Source organism: Etheostoma spectabile, chromosome 10 (genome assembly GCF_008692095.1).
Source record: "Etheostoma spectabile isolate EspeVRDwgs_2016 chromosome 10, UIUC_Espe_1.0, whole genome shotgun sequence".
Taxonomy (NCBI): domain Eukaryota; kingdom Metazoa; phylum Chordata; class Actinopteri; order Perciformes; family Percidae; genus Etheostoma; species Etheostoma spectabile.
This window is the reverse complement of record NC_045742.1, coordinates 7,073,745-7,092,596: the sequence shown is the minus strand read 5'-3', so window position 1 is coordinate 7,092,596 and position 18,852 is coordinate 7,073,745. Positions and strand designations below refer to the sequence as shown.

The 18,852-nt window shown below is 37.6% G+C and overlaps 2 protein-coding genes across 10 annotated transcripts in view; both read left to right on the top strand.

Annotated features, from left to right (window-relative positions):
• The window catches only part of ldb2a (LIM domain binding 2a), an 87,405-nt gene extending 84,087 nt beyond the window's left edge, over positions 1–3,318 (top strand). For all 7 annotated transcript variants that reach the window (XM_032527380.1, XM_032527379.1, XM_032527378.1 and 4 more), the window contains one exon: positions 1,378–3,318. In XM_032527380.1, coding sequence (XP_032383271.1) covers positions 1,378–1,608 — 231 coding nt within the window. In that variant the 3' untranslated portion in view covers positions 1,609–3,318. The remainder of the gene's footprint in view (positions 1–1,377) is intronic.
• Positions 3,319–5,786: 2,468 nt separating this feature from the next.
• The window catches only part of tapt1a (transmembrane anterior posterior transformation 1a), a 24,799-nt gene continuing 11,733 nt past the window's right edge, over positions 5,787–18,852 (top strand). The window contains exons 1-9 of one of the 3 annotated variants that reach the window (XM_032527362.1): positions 5,787–6,056; positions 8,253–8,383; positions 9,994–10,112; positions 10,944–10,976; positions 14,005–14,167; positions 14,910–15,045; positions 16,042–16,139; positions 16,443–16,512; positions 17,515–17,595. In XM_032527362.1, the coding sequence (XP_032383253.1) occupies positions 5,885–6,056; positions 8,253–8,383; positions 9,994–10,112; positions 10,944–10,976; positions 14,005–14,167; positions 14,910–15,045; positions 16,042–16,139; positions 16,443–16,512; positions 17,515–17,595 (1,003 nt within the window). In that variant the 5' untranslated portion in view covers positions 5,787–5,884. Of the gene's footprint in view, positions 6,057–8,252; positions 8,384–9,970; positions 10,113–10,943; positions 10,977–14,004; positions 14,168–14,909; positions 15,046–16,041; positions 16,140–16,442; positions 16,513–17,514; positions 17,596–18,852 lie in introns of those variants that run through there. The other 2 variants (XM_032527363.1, XM_032527364.1) reach the window with 2 other exon arrangements.

The window sequence follows — 18,852 nt, the reverse complement described above, 5'->3', positions numbered from 1 at the left end:
ATTTAACTGTACAGCTTCTTTCCAGGTTACGGTGGGTGGCGCTGGGGCTCGCCAGCAGGGATGTGCTTAGTCAGTCAAAGGGAGATGAGATTCACAGTCTCGGCACAGACACACACAAACAAGATGAAGAAGACACGCTATGATTCAGAGCTTATTGATCAATGTTTGAGTTCACAAATTACACTCCAGTGATTATTCTAACTGATTCACTTCACTTTCATGACGTGTAGAAGAATGTGTCCTGAAAAATGGAATAAAACACGCACACTCACCTTTTAAAGACTCGCCACAAGAGTCACAGATAGAGGTGGGTAATGGCCAAATCTCTCTTCTTCCCTTCCCTGACCCGCTGTGAGAGGGTCATCTCTGTGAAATATGTCTTACATGATGAGTATTGATTGGGGCGGGTACAGAGCACTGGGGGAATCTGCTTTCTGTACGGGAAGGTTTCATATTCACCGAGTGCATTGGGGTTCAACGGATACACCAATGTCTGTCCTCAACATACACACACTGAAACTTACACACACTCTTAGCAAGCAGGGGCTCTGTGTTGAAGTACCTCCCATCGTCGGGGGTTTGGGTGCTTCTCACTTAGTTGGGAAACAGAAACCCTGGTTAACCCACTCATACAAGATCAACAACTGAAAAGACACCAGCTGCCGAAGGAAAGTAGATAGAAAACATGAACTTATGGTCAAATTTTTAACCCTCGTTTTTAAAATGTGAACAGACAACATGCATATTCATTTATTTGAAGTACTGCATGTGTTACTGTAGAAGCTCTTTTTGGGTGGATGTGAGTTCATTTGATATTCAGATGGTGCTTTGCTCTCAAAATTAGATGAAACAGATATGCATTAATGTCTTCTGTGGTGATTTCTCTCTCATTTTAGCATATTAATTTTGAATCACCCCGAGGCTAAAGTGAATGGTCCTGCACAAAACTGAAAACACGTTACGGGTGCCTGTGTAAAATTGATTATATTTGTGTACCAGTTTTAAAACTGTAAAGACTGTTTTAAACATGTAAAACTGGTTAGAAACTAAAAATGGATTCATCAATTAAACAATTTTTGTGTGAGAGAAACCGATTCAAAACCCCATGGGATAAACTAAATATTTATGATGGTCTAGAAACAAATCAAGGATTTTTTGGCTCTTTCACTGAAAAAAAACATGTGTAACACAACAGTGACCTAATTGTATGTTAATGCCAACATTCAAACAGCAGACGTATGTGAATAAAAAGTGTGCTTTTAAATAACACGACTGAGAGCGTAACAAAAATCAATCCTGAACAGATGTGACCTTTTTAAAATGTGTTTGAAAGAACAAGAACAAACTTGCTTCCCCCCCGTCTCTTCCTCTTTCCAGGACGTGATGGTGGTTGGCGAGCCGACCCTGATGGGCGGCGAGTTCGGGGACGAGGATGAGCGTCTGATCACTCGTCTGGAGAACACGCAGTACGACGCCACCAACGGCCTGGACGACGAGGACGACTTCACCAGCTCCCCGGCTCTGGGCAACAACGCTCCCTGGAGCAGCAAACCCCCCAACGCCCAGGACAACAAACCTGAGAGCACAGCGGCCCAACCCTCGCAGTAAGACAAAAGAAGTAGAAGAGAACAACAGATCCTTGACTTCATGTGGACTGGACTTTTTAACCTTACCCCTGAGGGCAACGCGTCTACGCTTCATAATTATGTACTGAATCAGAATCTGCAAACTCACCACTGGCATGTCCAGCCAAAATCTTCTGGATATTTTCCTCTTCTCTGAATTACTGTAACATCTTGGAAAACACTGAGAAATGGCAGCATTGCACAGCAATACCCACATGTCAAAGACAACGAATGCATATAAGTTGTATGCAACTGTAATATAAAAATACCATGGCGTGGGCATTTTTTTTCAAGAATGCAGTGGAAAATTGCAGATCAAATTCTCCCTCAGATACAAACCTCGTGTTTGGAATACAACAGCTATGATTGGTTGACCTGCAGGTCACAAGTCATCATGCTGACAGTAGACAGAGGGGAGAAAAGAAGAAGAATAAAAACAACAAACAAAATGTCTCAAAAAATGGCGAGCTCGACGGTGAGAAGGCAAGGTGTTTTTTTCTAACAGAGCCAATGGAAGCATCTAACCACATTGGAGACAAATGAAAACATTGTTTGAGGCAATTGCATTTTTATTAGAAATTCAGTCGGCTGTTGGTTTGTTTCTGCTGTTGCTGTTTATTTCCATTTCCAATTAGGAGGAAATAAAAGTTCTCTACCACTATGGACTCCTTTCAAACGAGGGAAAATTGTGTCCTAGGATTGTTCTTTTCACATTACTGCGGTCGTCACAGATTGTGATTTCATGCAAACAAGTTTGATTGTGTTCGTAGTCTATTGGTATTTTGCTTCTTCTCAGAATCCTTTTGCAGTCCCGTTGTAATTTTGCCGATCAGTATGTGAGCTTTTGCCAACACAGATTTGATGCATTAATGTTGATTTTTTTTTTTTCTCCTTGAAAAATTTGACTTCTTTCCCTTTAACGACCTACTCCCAAACTGATGCTAAAGCCTTTTCCTGCATGATTTTATAGGATTTTCATTTTGTTTGATAAATGTACTTTTTAAAAACATCCGTCTGATTCTCCTTTTGGGTTTATCAGTTTGGGAACACTGTTACAAGGTTTGTAGCTCTGTAAATAGATGTGGAATCTATTTTGTCCACTGTAAATCAGTCACTGAAACCAGTTTGGATATGGCAGCTGTTTTGTTTTTACAGGAGGTTCTGATTTCCGTTGGGTGGTTTGGATGGACACTGGTTTGCTTCGGTCAATAACCAAACTCTCTAATGTTTATCATCCTTTTAGCTAGTGCAGAACCAAAGCCACAAAGTTAACAGTCACACAATCATATTTCTTGCATATTCTGTGACATAAGAAGAAAATATTTCAAAATGTTGAAAGCAACGCACAGATAAAATCCCATCCACCCCACAGTAATGATTTGGTATCCCTGTATTTGTGTTCACAATTGTTCTTTAATCTTTAATTGAATTGATGATATATCCCTGATCTCTTTTGTTGGAATTTTGTTTGAAAATGGGAAAGAAGACAGTGACATATGTCTTTATACAATTGGATCGTATGGGTATTTATTTGTGCATTTGTAAGGAAGCTAACACATTTCTAAATATGTTTGAGCCTAGTATTATTAGACACCATTTGTACATTATATAGCAGAGGTGTTCAGTGTCATATCTGATGTCTGGTATGTATGCTTTACCATTATGTGTGCCAATAAACCGTGCTTACAATGGAGTTGCATGTGGTTTGGTTACATGCATCATGTGTGCATGTTGCATCTGTTTATTTGTTAATTTAGTTACTCTGTTTACAATGAACTCTCATTAATTTGATAGATAATTGGAATGTTCACTTTTGACCATGAAAACAGCAAGTGACCACAAAGTCCATTTAGTAGCACTTCTGAAGCTTTCGATCATATCACACGACCTTCCTCAGCAGATTGGAAAATGTCACAACACGAAAAGTCCTTAAAGCAACACTAGAGAACTTGCTGTACCTTAAAATAATGTTTCAAAAATTGTTTCAGTGGTTCATCAACTCGTAACAGGGTGAACGGCAATGCTGCATTCGCTTTGTGGCTTTCTACCGGTTGTATAAGCAAGTTTGCCAGATCGGGTAGCGGATCTGTAGTTCCAATGAGACATAATGGGACAATTCCACTTCCAACCTGTAGGGGGACCGAAGCGGGAAAAGTTCCCTAGTGTTGTTTTAAAGTGTTGAGAAAAAGAAATACATTTGAAAATAAACAATTCCACAACACATTGCTATATCTGAGGAATAAAATCAAAAGCTCCTGAAACGCTGCTAAGTGGATTTTGCAATAAGTGTTTTTGTTGTCAGTTGGAAAATTCAGTTTTGATCTTTTTGGGACAGGGAACAGGGTAAAGGTTTAATTCTCACCTGCATCTTAAAAGACAAAAATCTAACTTAACTTTAGGGAACTAAAGTTGTGTTTTTGCTAACCTTTTCATGTTCCTGGTGATAACTGGTTAAAGAAGATTATTGGAAATTACGTTATAAAATGAGTCAGTGATCTTAACATTGTGTGTTTTTGCGTCAGTCTCTCGAAAGTAAAAGAGAAAAAGCTTCTTTCCAGAGCTGACATTTTCTGCTGATATTTAATGATCATACTGGGAGAGATCTATTGCAGAAGAACCGGAGATAAAAAATAGAGATGTTTTCACCAAAAGAACACTCAGAAGACCAAGATGCAATGCAGCCACAAAAAGGTGTTTAAAAATTAGGTGTGACCATCGTCATGAACATGCTTTAACATTTAAACTCTAATTACTTGGTTTTATTTAACTGCTCATGCATTCACTTTGATAAAAATCTTAATAGTTCATGCACCTTCTCCTCTTCTCTTTGGAGATGTTTTAAAAGAATTCTGGGAAATGTAGGAAATCACTAAACGAATAAACCCTGGAATGTGATGAAGATGTAAAAATATTATCTAGTGGTGAATCTGGGCATTGATTTTTTAGTAGCAGCATTTAGTATATTTATTGCAGTTATGTCAATATGTTTCTATGGTAGTATGCTGCTCTGTTTAAACAACAGCAATGGACAGCAGAAATGTCATAGGCCCAACATGTACAGTTCATCTAACGGTAGTATTTGTAGATTTGATTTATCTTCATTGTATTCATCTCTCATCTGCTTACTTACCATCACCTGAATAGTTTTGCTGAGTAAAACCTGGAGCATGAACAAACGTATGAACTACCCAGCAAAGTTCTGTAGAGTAGTAACAGTCCTCGCCGCTGTTGTTGGGTAGACTTTAAATCCATGAAGATTTGATGGAACCTTGGCGACACCAAGTGGATTACACTGGGAACTGCAACAACATTTAATTATTTATTTTTTTGTGTCACTCTTTTCTCTATCTCTGTGACAACATGCTGAAAAGAAGCACATCTAAAAATTGACCAGATTTTAATCTGACACGTAAATACAAAAACGTTGTGACCAAATCAATTTAACTAAAGCCTATTTCATTTACTATTGCATTTCTTTTTAAATAATGACAGAAGAAATATACAACATAAGTCGTTGTTGTTTTTTTACAAAGAAAAGAATGTCATACCAGGAAGATATTTTTGTTGAAAAAATACCAAATAATGTCATTAACATATATTTCACAAACATTAATTAGTCCATATCTTTATTTACGTTGTTAGTAAAACTAACTTCCTCTTTATTGAAATAGACAAATACGGTAAGCACAAGTCCCTTGTCCTGAATAGGGAGTATTACCTTTCATAAACAGATCTATAACTACATAATTAAGTACCTACACAATATGTAAGTCTTTAATTTTCACAGCCTTTGGTTGTATAGAGAAATCAATATAATAAATGTAGTCCAATGTATATTATTTTTATTATTATAATTAACTGTTGAATCTTTTTTCTTCCTTGAAATTTCACCGTTAAGACGTTGATTGTTTTCACACATACCTTTCTTAACTGAATATGACCAACTAGTCTATGACACATACCCATACCACAATACGGTGACGTCGCCCCATGTTGCATGTTTAAAGGATGGCAAATGCATGGACAGTTATGTCCTGCCCTACTCTACCTTTATCTTCCTCCGATTGGCTCCCCTTGACACATTTACCCTAATCCTAACCAATCCCACTCTTCTTGCCAACACCTAACCAACCCGATGAGAGCAGGTAACAGGTGCTAGCCAATCAGTGGGAGAGTGGGACGGGCCATGTCATTCCTATTACTTCGCCATCCTAGGAAAACAATTTGGTGCACAGGGCTACTGGGCTGCCAAAGTAAAGATGGCGGACTTGTCGGGGACCGAGCTGTCAGAGGAGATAAAGAAAAGACAGAAAAGACCGTGGGGTGATTTGCACAAGTCCGGTAAAATCGGTATAACTCCTGAACTGCCAGAAACGTTGGGATTTTACGATATAAACTCTGTCAGGAGGGAGCAGCGGGATCACCCGGCAGGTAACCGTTGGAGCCCCCTCCTCACGTTACTGACGTTACAGCTAATATAACAAGGCGTCTTAAATGTATTATTTTAGTTTGTTGACTGTTAAGCATTTTACTGTTGTGACTTCATGAATATTATATTATTCAATTTTATCTAAATAAGTTAGAAAAGCTTCAGGAGTAGCTACATGTTGACGCTGAGTCGATTTTACTGTCAACGCTAGCGTTACAGTCAGTGCTAGCTTGATTAACTAGCTAGCTAATAATGAACGATGACGATAATGTCTCCAGCTCACTAAAACACACTTGTAACTGACCCAATAGAGTCATTCTTTACAACTAGTTCTGGATCTGTTCTTTCACTATCTAGCTACTGTAGTAAAGTCTAAAGCTAGTTTGCATGGCTGCATAACCAACGCCTGTAGTTAGCTGCTTAAACTTCAGTGAGCAGTAAATACTATCTACTCACAGTGCTCCCTACGGGTCCACTAGAAACGCTCGAGGTGTTACACCAATTTCTGTCATTTATCGGCTCGTGTGACCTAATTAATTGAGCTCTTCCTTAATAATTGAGCTCTTCCACTTCCTCTGCAAACATTTTTATCATAAGATATGATCCCAAACTATGATAGGTGTAAAGGCAAATTAATTGACAAAGTAATTATTGTCAATTTGTAAATATTCTATCAATCCTTGCAGTTATTTTTTAAGCACTGTTGCCAAACATACCATTGCTCCATCTGCTCCAATGTGAGGAGTTTAAGTTTGTGTTAGTCATATATGATGGTTAACAGAATATTTGAATGTATCTTCTTGGCTTTTGACTGTGGATTGGATTAAAAATGACAATTATGATGACAAAAATGACGCCTATATTATAACATAAATGTTTCACCGGTTAATAATTGATCAATCATAATAATAATAATACTTACCGATGCTTCAAAATAATTGTTAGTTGCAGCCCTACTGTAATTACATCCTAACTGGTCATCAGTTTGCCTTTTTTTGTAGTTGTTGCTCCTAACGTTATAGATTTGGGTACACCACCATTGAAATACTATAGATGCACCACGTTTGGTAACAGCCATTAAAATAAAGGTGAAGAAAGTGTTTGCAATGGAAATATACTTGAAACTCGTCATTGAGTAACAGATTTGAGCTAACATGGATCCTCATTTGACCGGCACATTGTAAATTTATTTAATCAGATACAGGGCATACGTATCTGAGGTTAGGTAAACACTACTGAATACATATTGGGCAGTATAAAGTTCAAATACTAAAGACCCTGTAGCTGAGATAAAATGAAAAATTGTTCTAGTGGAAAAACATATAATTGCCAATTTTACAGTGTTTCCTCTTTCAATTTGAACTAAGTATATATTACAATGTTCTTGGGCCCTAGTTTATGTGACTTTTAAATATCTGTGTGCAACTTAGCAAAGTTGTTGATTGTTGAGCCAACATGTCATGTGATCGTTAATGTACAAATAGTTAATTTTTGTCTTCAGTTTAGGAAGCGTGGCATGTTTGACAGGATCTCACAGGTTCAGGTCAACTGGAAATAATTGCTACACAGTGGGGTGGGATTGACAATTCAACAAATCCAGCCTGTTTGCTTTTTCACTGTTTTATTTTTTTTGCATTCATTTAAATAGTTAATAACAAGAGAAATGACTGGATTTAAATTTTTGTATATTTTAAATAGTTTTACTGCATTTAGGACTATTAAGTCTGTCACTTTTTCATTTTGAGCCTTGGAAACATTTGATGGATTTCAATTATTTTCTGACATTCCATAGACCAAATTATTAAGCAATTCATTAAACTAATAGTCATATTTAGCACCTGTAGCCTCATTATACTCGGCCATAGAAAGCTGTATGCCAGAATTACAATAAACTGTCACTACCACTTTACTCACTTTTTCTCAGTCATGTTAGTCATGACAAAACCTACTGTATCACAAAGAAGGTCATTTTGCAGGTTCAGTCATTATAAAGTTGTATTCAAGGTGCACAGTGAGCAGTGAGCTAAAAATATTGTTCAAGCGCCGGTTTTCATCATCCAAAGAAGTTTCCTTCTCTTTTACTTTGCAGTGTGTGACACTCAAAACGTTGGTGCTCTCATTGTGTGAATGATAGCTGTTGTTGTAATTGTTGCTGACAATGGCCTTGTGGTAACACCGGTGCTCTGATGTTGTTCCAGATCCGTCGTTGACTCGCTTCATTAGCGCAGAGCTCACCAGAGGCTACTTCCTGGAACACAATGAGGCAAAGTACACTGAGCGCAGAGAGAGAGTTTACACATTCCTGCGCATTCCCAAGGAGCTTGAGAAGGTACTTAGATCCTGAACTCACCTGCTCTCCCTCTCTTCTCTATTGTATCTATCTCCATCTGTCTGATGTTATTTCATTCAGTTTACAGCTCAGTCAGCCCATACCTGTGTCAAACTGAGTCAACCTTATAATCCTCCTACATTTTCTGCAATAATTCTGAACTCAATTCATTGTTTTGGTTATTTATCAAGTAAATAATATTAACTACAGTATTTATTGGCTAAAGCTTCACAAAGGAAGGCTTATCCTGCGTGCCTTCTCCATTTGATATTATTATATATTGAACTTAGTTTTTTTTTTTAGCAGTAGGTCATATAAAGTTTGCATTTCAAAACATTATTAATTACATTAATAATAATAACATTGTTAATTCAAATAAATAAAAAGAATATTGAAAATAAAGAAATTAAAAAAAAATCATCATTAGTTGTATTCTCAATTACACAACACTTGTTGTAGATACATACACTTTGTACATCTAATTGAGGTATTCAAATAATATAATATTTAAAAAATAAAACATTGAATTTTGCATGTAACTCACTGACACTAGTTTATTTTTGTTGTTCTTGTCATGATCCACCAGGTGGCAGTGTTAAAACATAAAATGTGGTTAATCTGAACTGTGTGCCGCTTCTCTTAAGGAACGTGTCACATACATACCTGATAATCACCTACCGGTATACAGTATATCTATTAAAAATAAAATAAACACAGGTTACCTTGTAGCCTGTTAAGAAAACTGACCCTAGTTATTAAATCAAACAATTATGCTTTAAAATTGTACTATTAGACCTTTGAGACTATCCTCATCTGTGTCTTTGTTTATTGTTTCTGGAGTTGAGTAGACCCTCTTTCTGCAGAAATACATCCAAACAAGCGAGCCCAGACTAGCGTGGCTCTTACTGGCTCGATTTTTCTTTTGGGGGCAAGAGAGGAATGTGTGTAAACATAAAAGGCCTCAGTGAGTTCACTATGTTAAGCAGGCTTACCAACTTCATGGGCACCTGACGAAGAGTCAAGTCACATAGAATCCACCAATGAGAGACAAACCCTCCCACCAGCTTTTCCCAAATCTTACCTCATGTCTTTAAGTTTTACTTAGAAGAAGGAGTAAGAAGACAATTCACTTATTTATTTAAAAAAATGAAAAGGCAATGGCTGTTTGTATGTGGAAAACTGTGAAGGTATGTGTCTGCTGCATAATTTGGTTTAGACCTACCCTTGTTATTTTAGTGCCGCATGTGGTTTGTTAGTTTTTGCCTGGTTTTTCCTTTGATGGAAAGAAAATGTGTTGTACTCAGAAAATACGAGCGAGGACATTTTCAGCTAGAAATACTTTCTGGATGTGAAGAAACTGTTGTGTGTCCCTCCAGATGATGCTTTTGCACTCTCCCCCCCCCCCAACCCCCCCTATTATTTGATTGTTCTTGTCCTTTGACACAGATGCATAGTTAAAGATGATGATGAGTAAATGTGTCTGCAGGCTGTACGCTAGCTTTCCCACTGATGGTCATTGTTTAACAGGGAGGTTTTGCTTCATGCATACTGCATGTTGTTCACACTGACAATCATATTTTAACTGAGATGTTTCGGTGTGACTTTTGCAGCTGATGACTTTTGGCTTCTTCCTGTGTGTGGATGCATTCCTGTACGTCTTCACTCTGCTGCCCCTCAGGGTGCTCTTGGCCGTGCTCCGCCTCCTCACCCTGCCATGCTGTGGCTTAAGGTTAGAGCCAAAACATACACTCTCCTACCCGTACACCTTTCCAAAGAAAAACATGTAAACTTATTATACCTGCAAACCAAAAGTACTGCTTAACATGAACCTGCATGCAATGTAAAATATAATCACCCAGCAGCACATAACAAGACTCAGGAATAAAGCTGTACTACACTAACATTCAGCTGTATGGGCTGCACCCTTAAATATAAACACATAGCTTTGATAATTGATTATCATGATTATTCGTCAGTTTTCAAAGTAATGTTAATAATAATAAATAATAAGAATGTAGAGGTTGTTTTTTTTTAATTTTAACTTTTAAGTTTGGCACTAATTTTCCAGACTTAAGTGATAAATCTCACCTTATTTGCTTCTTGCATAGTTCAGTGGGGTTCAACTCTGACCTGTAACTTGTCGAGAATTACTAATGCCATTTCAATTTGAGAGTGGCAGTGGGAGTATTAATTGTTGCCATTTCCTGGTATAACGTTTCAAAATTTTATACAATAAGCTGAATAGAAAGAATGTTGCATGGCTGCCAGTAAGTGCTAGTATAGGAGTAGAAGGATGGTACTTAAGTATTTTATAGCAGATATCTATGTGTATGTGTATGTGTATATATATACACACACACACACACACACACACACACACACAGTAGTATTACTTTTTTTTTTTACTTAAGTAAAATATCTGAATACTTCTTCCACCACTGAGAAGTGCAGTAAACATGCAGTTTCATAAGTACCCCAAATCCGCCCCTGATGGACCCTGCCTGTATTCCTCACCTCACCCTCTATCTGATTCTCCCCCTCGCTTTCCTCCCCCCTGCAGGGCACGCACATGCCCCTACTGCAGGAGAAGCAGGTACGCTCCCTAAAGCCTATCAGGGCTTCATTCATGTTATCACTGTCCTAAACTGGCCTCCACATCCATTCACCAGTTTATCTTCATCTCCATTGTGTCTGTTAATATACAGCTTGGCACCTCATGTAATATTTCCATTCTTTGAGCCAGAGCAGCCATGTTGGTAGGTCTGTTTTTTCAACCTCATCCAGGGAAGGTTTGCGAAGAGTGCATGCTCATTCTCATCACCATGTTGCTTGTCAGTGATACAGCAACACATGCTTAAACCGGAGGGCAGCTTATTGTACAGCTCCTCTAGGGCAGTTTGGGTCTCATTTGTCTTGTTTAGGGGAAGGGAAAACTCTGCTCATTTGCCTTCCCTGCACATATACCCCCAGCTGCTCTGCAGGTTGCAGGTGTGCTTCTCTAACAAGGTTTTGCATCAGAAATCAAGCTTTCTCTTCGTTTACTGGTGCTGTCTTAATGCCTATCAGGCTAATAATGAATACCGTAAGTGGCACATAGTGATGGCTAATTGGAATGCAGCACATAGCTGACTGCACTCAAACATACATAGTATTCATGTGTGTTGGAGATAATGCTTGTAGAATAGAGATAGTGAGAACTGCTTTGTACAAGCTACACTGCCTGCAGCTTTGCCTCCAGAGAGCTGAGTGTGTCGCACATGTAGAGTCTAAAGATGCATTACCACCGTAACCACCTAAATTCAAAAGATACTGTTTACCAAATTGTGTTTTACAGACACGTGTAATGTTGTGAATCTGTTAGTTGATAAGAAGATAGACAAAAAATTAACCGGTATTATTTTAATGATTGATTATTTCTTTTAAGTCATTTATCGAACAAGACATGGGAAGACATCACCTTAAAGAGGCTGTACATGATATTCAGAATATTAAAATAGCAGCAAGCAAATATTTGTTATGCAAAGATATGGTGGAGTAATGGCGTCCTGAGGAGAGAATGAAGTCACACTCCCTCTGTGTGTGTTGTAGTCCAAGCAGTCCTATTTTATATTCATAGTTTGTATTCTATCTCTACCCACAGTCCTGTATCGTCTGCTACAGTAAACTGTGTCCTAGTACACTAAACAATTATTTATCTATTAAATAATAATAATTGTACATTGAGCAGTGAACAAAAACTTTACATTAAGTGGGAAAAAACAAAATTCCTTAATGGGTAATCGGTAGGAGCCCACCTTTTGTTGTTATTTTTGAGCCATGCCTCTTTTACATGAATGACTACAGAGGTGACCACTGGATGGAGCCGTAGCTTCAGGAAAGAAATCTTTAATATCATAGAGATGCCTTTCTGATATTGGTAGTACAGTTTATCTGACTCTTATCCTTTGTCATAAGTATAGACAGAACTTCACCTCATCAATGTAACGCTTGGAAACCCTTCATAAATTCAGTGTGATTAAACTAAACCCCAGCTATTGTTTGGTTATGAAGGCAATCGTTGTCTTCAATGCTTTGAACAAAACGGCCCAGATGTTCATCTCATCCGATCTTTTCACAGTTGTGTGCTCATCTGCACACAGTTCAGAAGACATTTACATTAAATAAGCTTATTTCCACGTCTTCCAATACTCAGGCCATTTTCTCCTCTCTTTCTCAGCTTGGAGTCTAAAAATAGTTCACATCTCCACACCCTCCATCTCACTATTTCTTCCATCTGAAACATGAAATCTTTCCCTCTCTCATGTTTTAAAAAGGTGTAACTGGGTGAGGAGTAGCCCTGTTGTTGTGTTGCAAGACTAATCAACAGCCGCTAAAGTTAATTAAGGTATGATGGCTGTAAGAGTAGCCAATTGTTGTCCTGTCGTGTTTTGTGCTTTAGTGAGTTAGTTAGTATTGTGGTTTATAGTGATTTAGTGGAGAATTGTTACCTGTAGGATAGGGTTCAACTTCTTAATTATTAAGAGAGATAGCTGTAATTGAGAGAAATGTTATTGTATTCTCGGTGGAAATTCTGTATGAACACCACAATGTTTTTGAAAATTGAAGTTGTGATTTATGTTCCCTAAGAAGCCTGTGTGGTGAGTGTATGAAACATATTCTTCTTGCTGTAGTTAGTAGTGGTTGGGGACACATATAGTCCAGTCACACAGCTGACATGTAAAATATGCAGGATGTCTTGGAGTTAAGCTCTCTCTCTCTGGCTCTTCCCGGTTATCCCTGTCATAGTAAATACTAAATAACCAGGCCTATGGATTTGTCAGCCCTCCTCTTAACATGCTCTCAAGCTGCCACTGCCAACTATTGCTATTAAATATTAAAGCTGCACATGTTTTAAACTTGTTGTTGCCCATTAAAAATTACATGATTTGCTGTTCTTGCAGTTTACGACAGTTAAGCTTGTGTGTTTTCCTCCATTTATTTTGCAAAATCATTTTTAATATTTCCAAAATGCTGCACACATTTTGGTAACAAAATTGAAAGATTTCCATAAAGATAAATTCTCAAACACAGTCTTTGTTGGTGTGCTGAATTCAGATTGGTAGATAAGAACAACACATATTTAATATTTATACAAACAGAAGCACAGAACAAAAACAGAAACATATTAAAATGAGATTACTGTTATGAATGAGATAACATTTAGTATAAATGAGATACTGACTTATTGTGTTTTTGTGTTATCACTTGTAGCCTTTTCCTTTTATGCGTATCTCATTTTCAACTATTATCTATTACTATTTATCCCCTTATGTGTTGACCTACTGTGTCCTTGCATGGTATTAACAGCAACTCAGAGCCGCCATAACCAGCACTAGTCAGTACTGTTGTAGTCATGGTTACACACCTGAGTATAAACATATGTTATTGTTCACTTAGGTTATATGATGTTATTATTGTGTGTACATGTTAAGAATTGATCCTACCTTTGGATATACTGTACTTATCAGCATGCAAGTATGTGTTCAAGTACACAACAATGTTCTAAAAGGTTGGTTAAATGTGTTTCTATATTCAACACAGATACTGTAAGTTGAATTTCTGTGTGTTTTTTGTGTGGTCAGCGGGTCTCGGCTGCTGCAGCCGGCACAGGTATGTGACGTGCTGAAGGGTCTGATCATGGTGCTGTGCTTCTCCATGATGCATTATGTTGATTACGCCATGATGTACCACCTGATCAGAGGGCAGTCTGTCATCAAACTCTACATCATCTACAACATGTTGGAGGTACCTCACGTTTTATACATTAACAACTGACATTTGCTGGTCCAATAACTGCACGTATTAAACATTGGTGGATTCAAACCTTCAGTGGCATTCAGTTTTTTACGATTCTGTGTGTTTGTTCATCCAATTTTGTGCATACCGTGTGGATAGTTTAGATTTACTGATATATAAATCTGGAACACTTTTTCTAACCTAAATGGACCAAATGCAAAAAAAACAGTAACAACAAAACTTTGTTTGGGTAGTAGAAAATAGGAAAAGAAATGTGTGTAATCACTTGCTTATAGTGAGACAAATGTAGGTTTATTGCATAGCTCCAGATTGATTTCATTTAGTTACAGAATGATCACCCACAGTACTGTACAAATGTTGGGCCTTCAAAGTGGAAAAGCTTTTTTTCAAAACCAGGGAATTACCTTTAAATTCTTGATGTGGCAAGAGGTGTTTACATGCAATATATGCCAGACTGCACATTGGGTGTAGTTGGAATCAACTTTTATTTGATATAATATGATATTTGTTATAAAGAGTGATTTAGCTATGATTTAGCCAATAGATGTTTGCATATAATGCAAATGAAAGGGGCTGATCTTATCTCAAAAGATAACAAAAACAAATAAGAACAATAATAAAACAAGATGCATTCATGTAAGTAAAAGATAAAAGAAGAAATTAACCAAAAATCTGCTTGAAATTCATCCCATTATTTATGTTATGGTCTTATCTGTCATTTCTTTGTAAGGTGGCCGACCGCCTCTTCTCCTCCTTTGGCCAAGACATCCTGGACGCTCTCTACTGGACGGCCACAGAACCCAAAGAAAGGAAAAGAGACAGTATAGGAGTCATTCCTCACTTCTTAATGGCTGTCTTTTACGTCTGTATCCTTCTTGGTCAGATCCACAGCAGAAATATGGATGTCAATTGGAATTCTGTGATTTATGTATTTCCTGTGTCATGTTTGACAGATGACATACAGCCACAGTCTCATGAAATGCCCATAACCAACATTTTCTTTGGGAGATTGGTGAGCTGTGTGTAACCACTGAAAAAGATAAATGAAGCCTTGTGATCACTTGGCCAACACACCAGAATGAAATTTGGTTTGATTTTCCTCCAACAAGACAGAGACAGGCAAGAAAATCTGCCTAAAAGGCAGAAATTATGTTTTTCTTTGGACAAGACAAGGGGCCTGAACTGGCTCAGTTCAGTGCAATATAGTACATTTGCATATATTGTTTTCAGTATGGATCATAGTAGATTTAAATGACTTTACATTCTAAACATTTCACTGATGCTGCCATTTAGAGATGTTCCGATACCGTAACAATATCTGATACTGCCTAAAATGCTGGTATCGTTATTGGGAAGTATTAGAATTAATGTGCCGATCCGATACCATCTAATAAAGCCCTAAAGAAAATCTACGTTAAAGTTATTTATGTTCTTTTTCCGTTATAATTGACTGCCAAACTGGATAAAAAAAGAAAGTTCTGTGGCATTTATTGTTTGTGTTTGTTCGTGTTTCACAAAGAGTTTAACCTGAGCCAGACCGACAACAAAGATAGATACAAAGTTAGAAATCATATCAGCTGTTAAAACATAATAAAATATATGACGCACTGGTATCGGTTCAGTACTAGCTATCGGCCAATACGCAAGTCCAGGTATCAGAATCGGAACACAGAGTGACCTCCAGGGAATGAGTAGGGCCGGAAACAGTATCTCAAGGAAACAGTGTCTTAAAAGAAAGCTATGACTGTGGTTAGAATGTGGTCTGTACTATTAAGATGTATACTTTTAAATTTTAATGATGTGGTTATTCAGTGTTCAAATCCTTTTTAAATCAGTTGTTGTCCTAAGTGGCTGTTTTTCAGTCCTCCATGCCATCCTCATCATGGTCCAAGCTTCCACAATGAACGTCGCCTTCAACTCACACAACAAGTCCCTGCTCACCATCATGATGTCCAACAATGTCAGTGCACACACATACACACATGCAGATAAGCATTTGTATGCTACCCAAGATATTGTTGTACACAATAATCTGCCTGATGTGATTTGTTTAAGCAGCTACACTCTAGCACAAACAAAATATATTCACACATGCTATTTAACTTAAATGATTTGTATGCAGATGTATTCCAGAAAAATTAAACTTGGCACGTTGGGGATAAAAGGTCAATGTTGCAGCTGCAAACAGCTGTTGGGTATTTTTTGGTTCATAAATGCTGCTAACTGCATTTATTTCTTTGTTCTTCTGTTGTCTGAATCACAGTTTGTGGAGATCAAAGGAAGTGTGTTCAAGAAATTTGAGAAGAACAACTTATTCCAAATGTCAAACAGTGGTAAGATATTCAGTCTTTTGTCAGAGAGCACACATTGAATACATAGTTGAAGTATTGAAAAGAGTTAGAGAAACAAAAACTTCTGGATAAATAATGAAAAGCATCATGTTTCTGGTGTCCTTTCAAATCAAATCTCTCGGTTGTACAGAATCTCTGTTGTATGCCATTATAAATTGAATACATTGTGTACTGTTTGGACAAAACAAGCATTTTGAAGACATCATTCAGTGTGATAGAAAGTAACACTGTCTCTTTTCAAAAAAGTTTATGTATGTATGACTGACACATATTCAACATAACTAATTGATTTTAGTAAAATTTTAAGTATCAAACTGAAATGGAAAACATTTAAAACATGAATAAACAATGAACAATTTATCTTATTTAATACAAGTGTTTTAGTCTGACTTTGATAGTCAACACAGATATTAAATGTATCGTTCATTTCCCTTTGGATTCCCGGAGGCAGCATGTTATTTTTATTTTTTTTATCTCAGTCACTTTTATTGTATTCTCATGACAGCAGAAGACAAGAAGCCTTAATGAGCTGCCATTTCCCTCTCGCTGTTCACTCACGTCATGGAAGATTTTCTGTTGATGGAGCTGAGCACAGTCCTAACTAGCACAGATGATGGCATGCTAAACATTAACATCTGTGTCTTAAAATTACTTTAGATAGATGTTTATAGCATGCAATACCGTGATCAGACTACAAGCGTTGTGAGGGTGATATGCTGCTGTAATGTATGAACAGAGACTTATTTCAGGCATTTTTCATAGCACATTTTTTCAGCAAAGTGCAGCACTGTAAAACTGACAGATCTCATTTAAAACATTCTCTCACACCTTCTTTAACACTTATTGCTGAAACACAACTACAGAACGAGGATACCAAATGTGGGTAAATGCAACGTTACTGCAGGTGTCTAAAATGTTAATGCTTCTTCAACCAACTTGTTCCAGAAAACTTGTAATCACAAATGTGTTTATTTTATCCTGCAGATATCAAGGAACGGTTCACCAGCTACGTTCTCATGCTCATTGTTTGTCTAAGGAACATGGAGCAGTTTGCATGGAACCCAGGTAATTATCTGTTCTTCCAAAAGCTGCAGTGTCGTCACTTGTCATGGCAAAAATTCAGAAAGAATATGCTGAGCAGCTTTTCTCCTGCTGTTTTGGTGTTGTTTTTCCCACTGCAACACCTAATGGAATCTTTTTCTCTCCCAACCAAAAGTAAATGAGACAAATCAGAATGAAGGATGAGAGCTGGGTGTTTCTGCAGAATAGCCGTCTGAAAACACTCAACTCTTCCTGTCAGTCTCAAAGCCAGACACACAGAGGATGACAGACGTGGCCTGTCAGCTGAAATCATAACACTGATGTGCTAATACTAGCAGAGCTTCAAATCACAAGTCCTCAGTAATTTACTTATCTTCCATGGCGCATTAGTGGTCCCTACACTTCTTGCATTATACAGAATCAAAGTACCTGCTCTCACCTAATTACCTGCTTTACACTTTTTGATTAGAGCCAAAGCTGTTTTGCTAATTAAGTATTTAAAAAAACTTATACAAGTATGGTAACCTGTAGTGAAATATTAGTTATAATCACAGTTTTTCTTTTTTTGCAGCCATAAGTCACAGGGTTATATATTGCAGATAAAGGAATATATTAATAGTAATTGAAAACTTGTGCATTGAAAAAAAAAAAAAGAAGAGAAAAAGTCTATTAATACTGTAACGTCCCAACGCCATAACAATACAGATTTAAATGCTGTATGCAGGGCCTGAAATTAACACCCGACCACCTGCCAAATGCGGGTGAATTTTGCAATTGGCGGGTAACACTCTAAATCAAAGAGAATTGAGTAATTCAGACTATAGTTGCTTACGGGCACAGACCAATCAGGGGCCCGCATCACTGGAAGACATTGATTGACAGCCGGAGGCCCCTATTGCATTTTCATAACTCGCAACAATCCCAGGAGTCCCACGTGCACTCTGAGAGCCACTGACCAAGCGGGAGTGAAAACGGGTCAAATTCATTTCCTTGTGTCTGATATGAAGACGAGATGTGGGTGACTCAAATATCTCACATTTACCAACAAAACGTACAGCGAAAGACCATGCGAAACATTTCAGACCGTCCTACCAACATGTATACGTTTTAACATCAATGTACGCTGTAACAATTTTTCACTATAAAATCGCTAAAAGTTGCTGCTTGTAATTCTGTCGGCTCACTGCAAGTGGGGCTGCTGCTCCGTTCCCCCCGTGACTCTCGCACACACACACATAAACACATAAACACACACAATCACACACGGTGGATGCAGGAAAA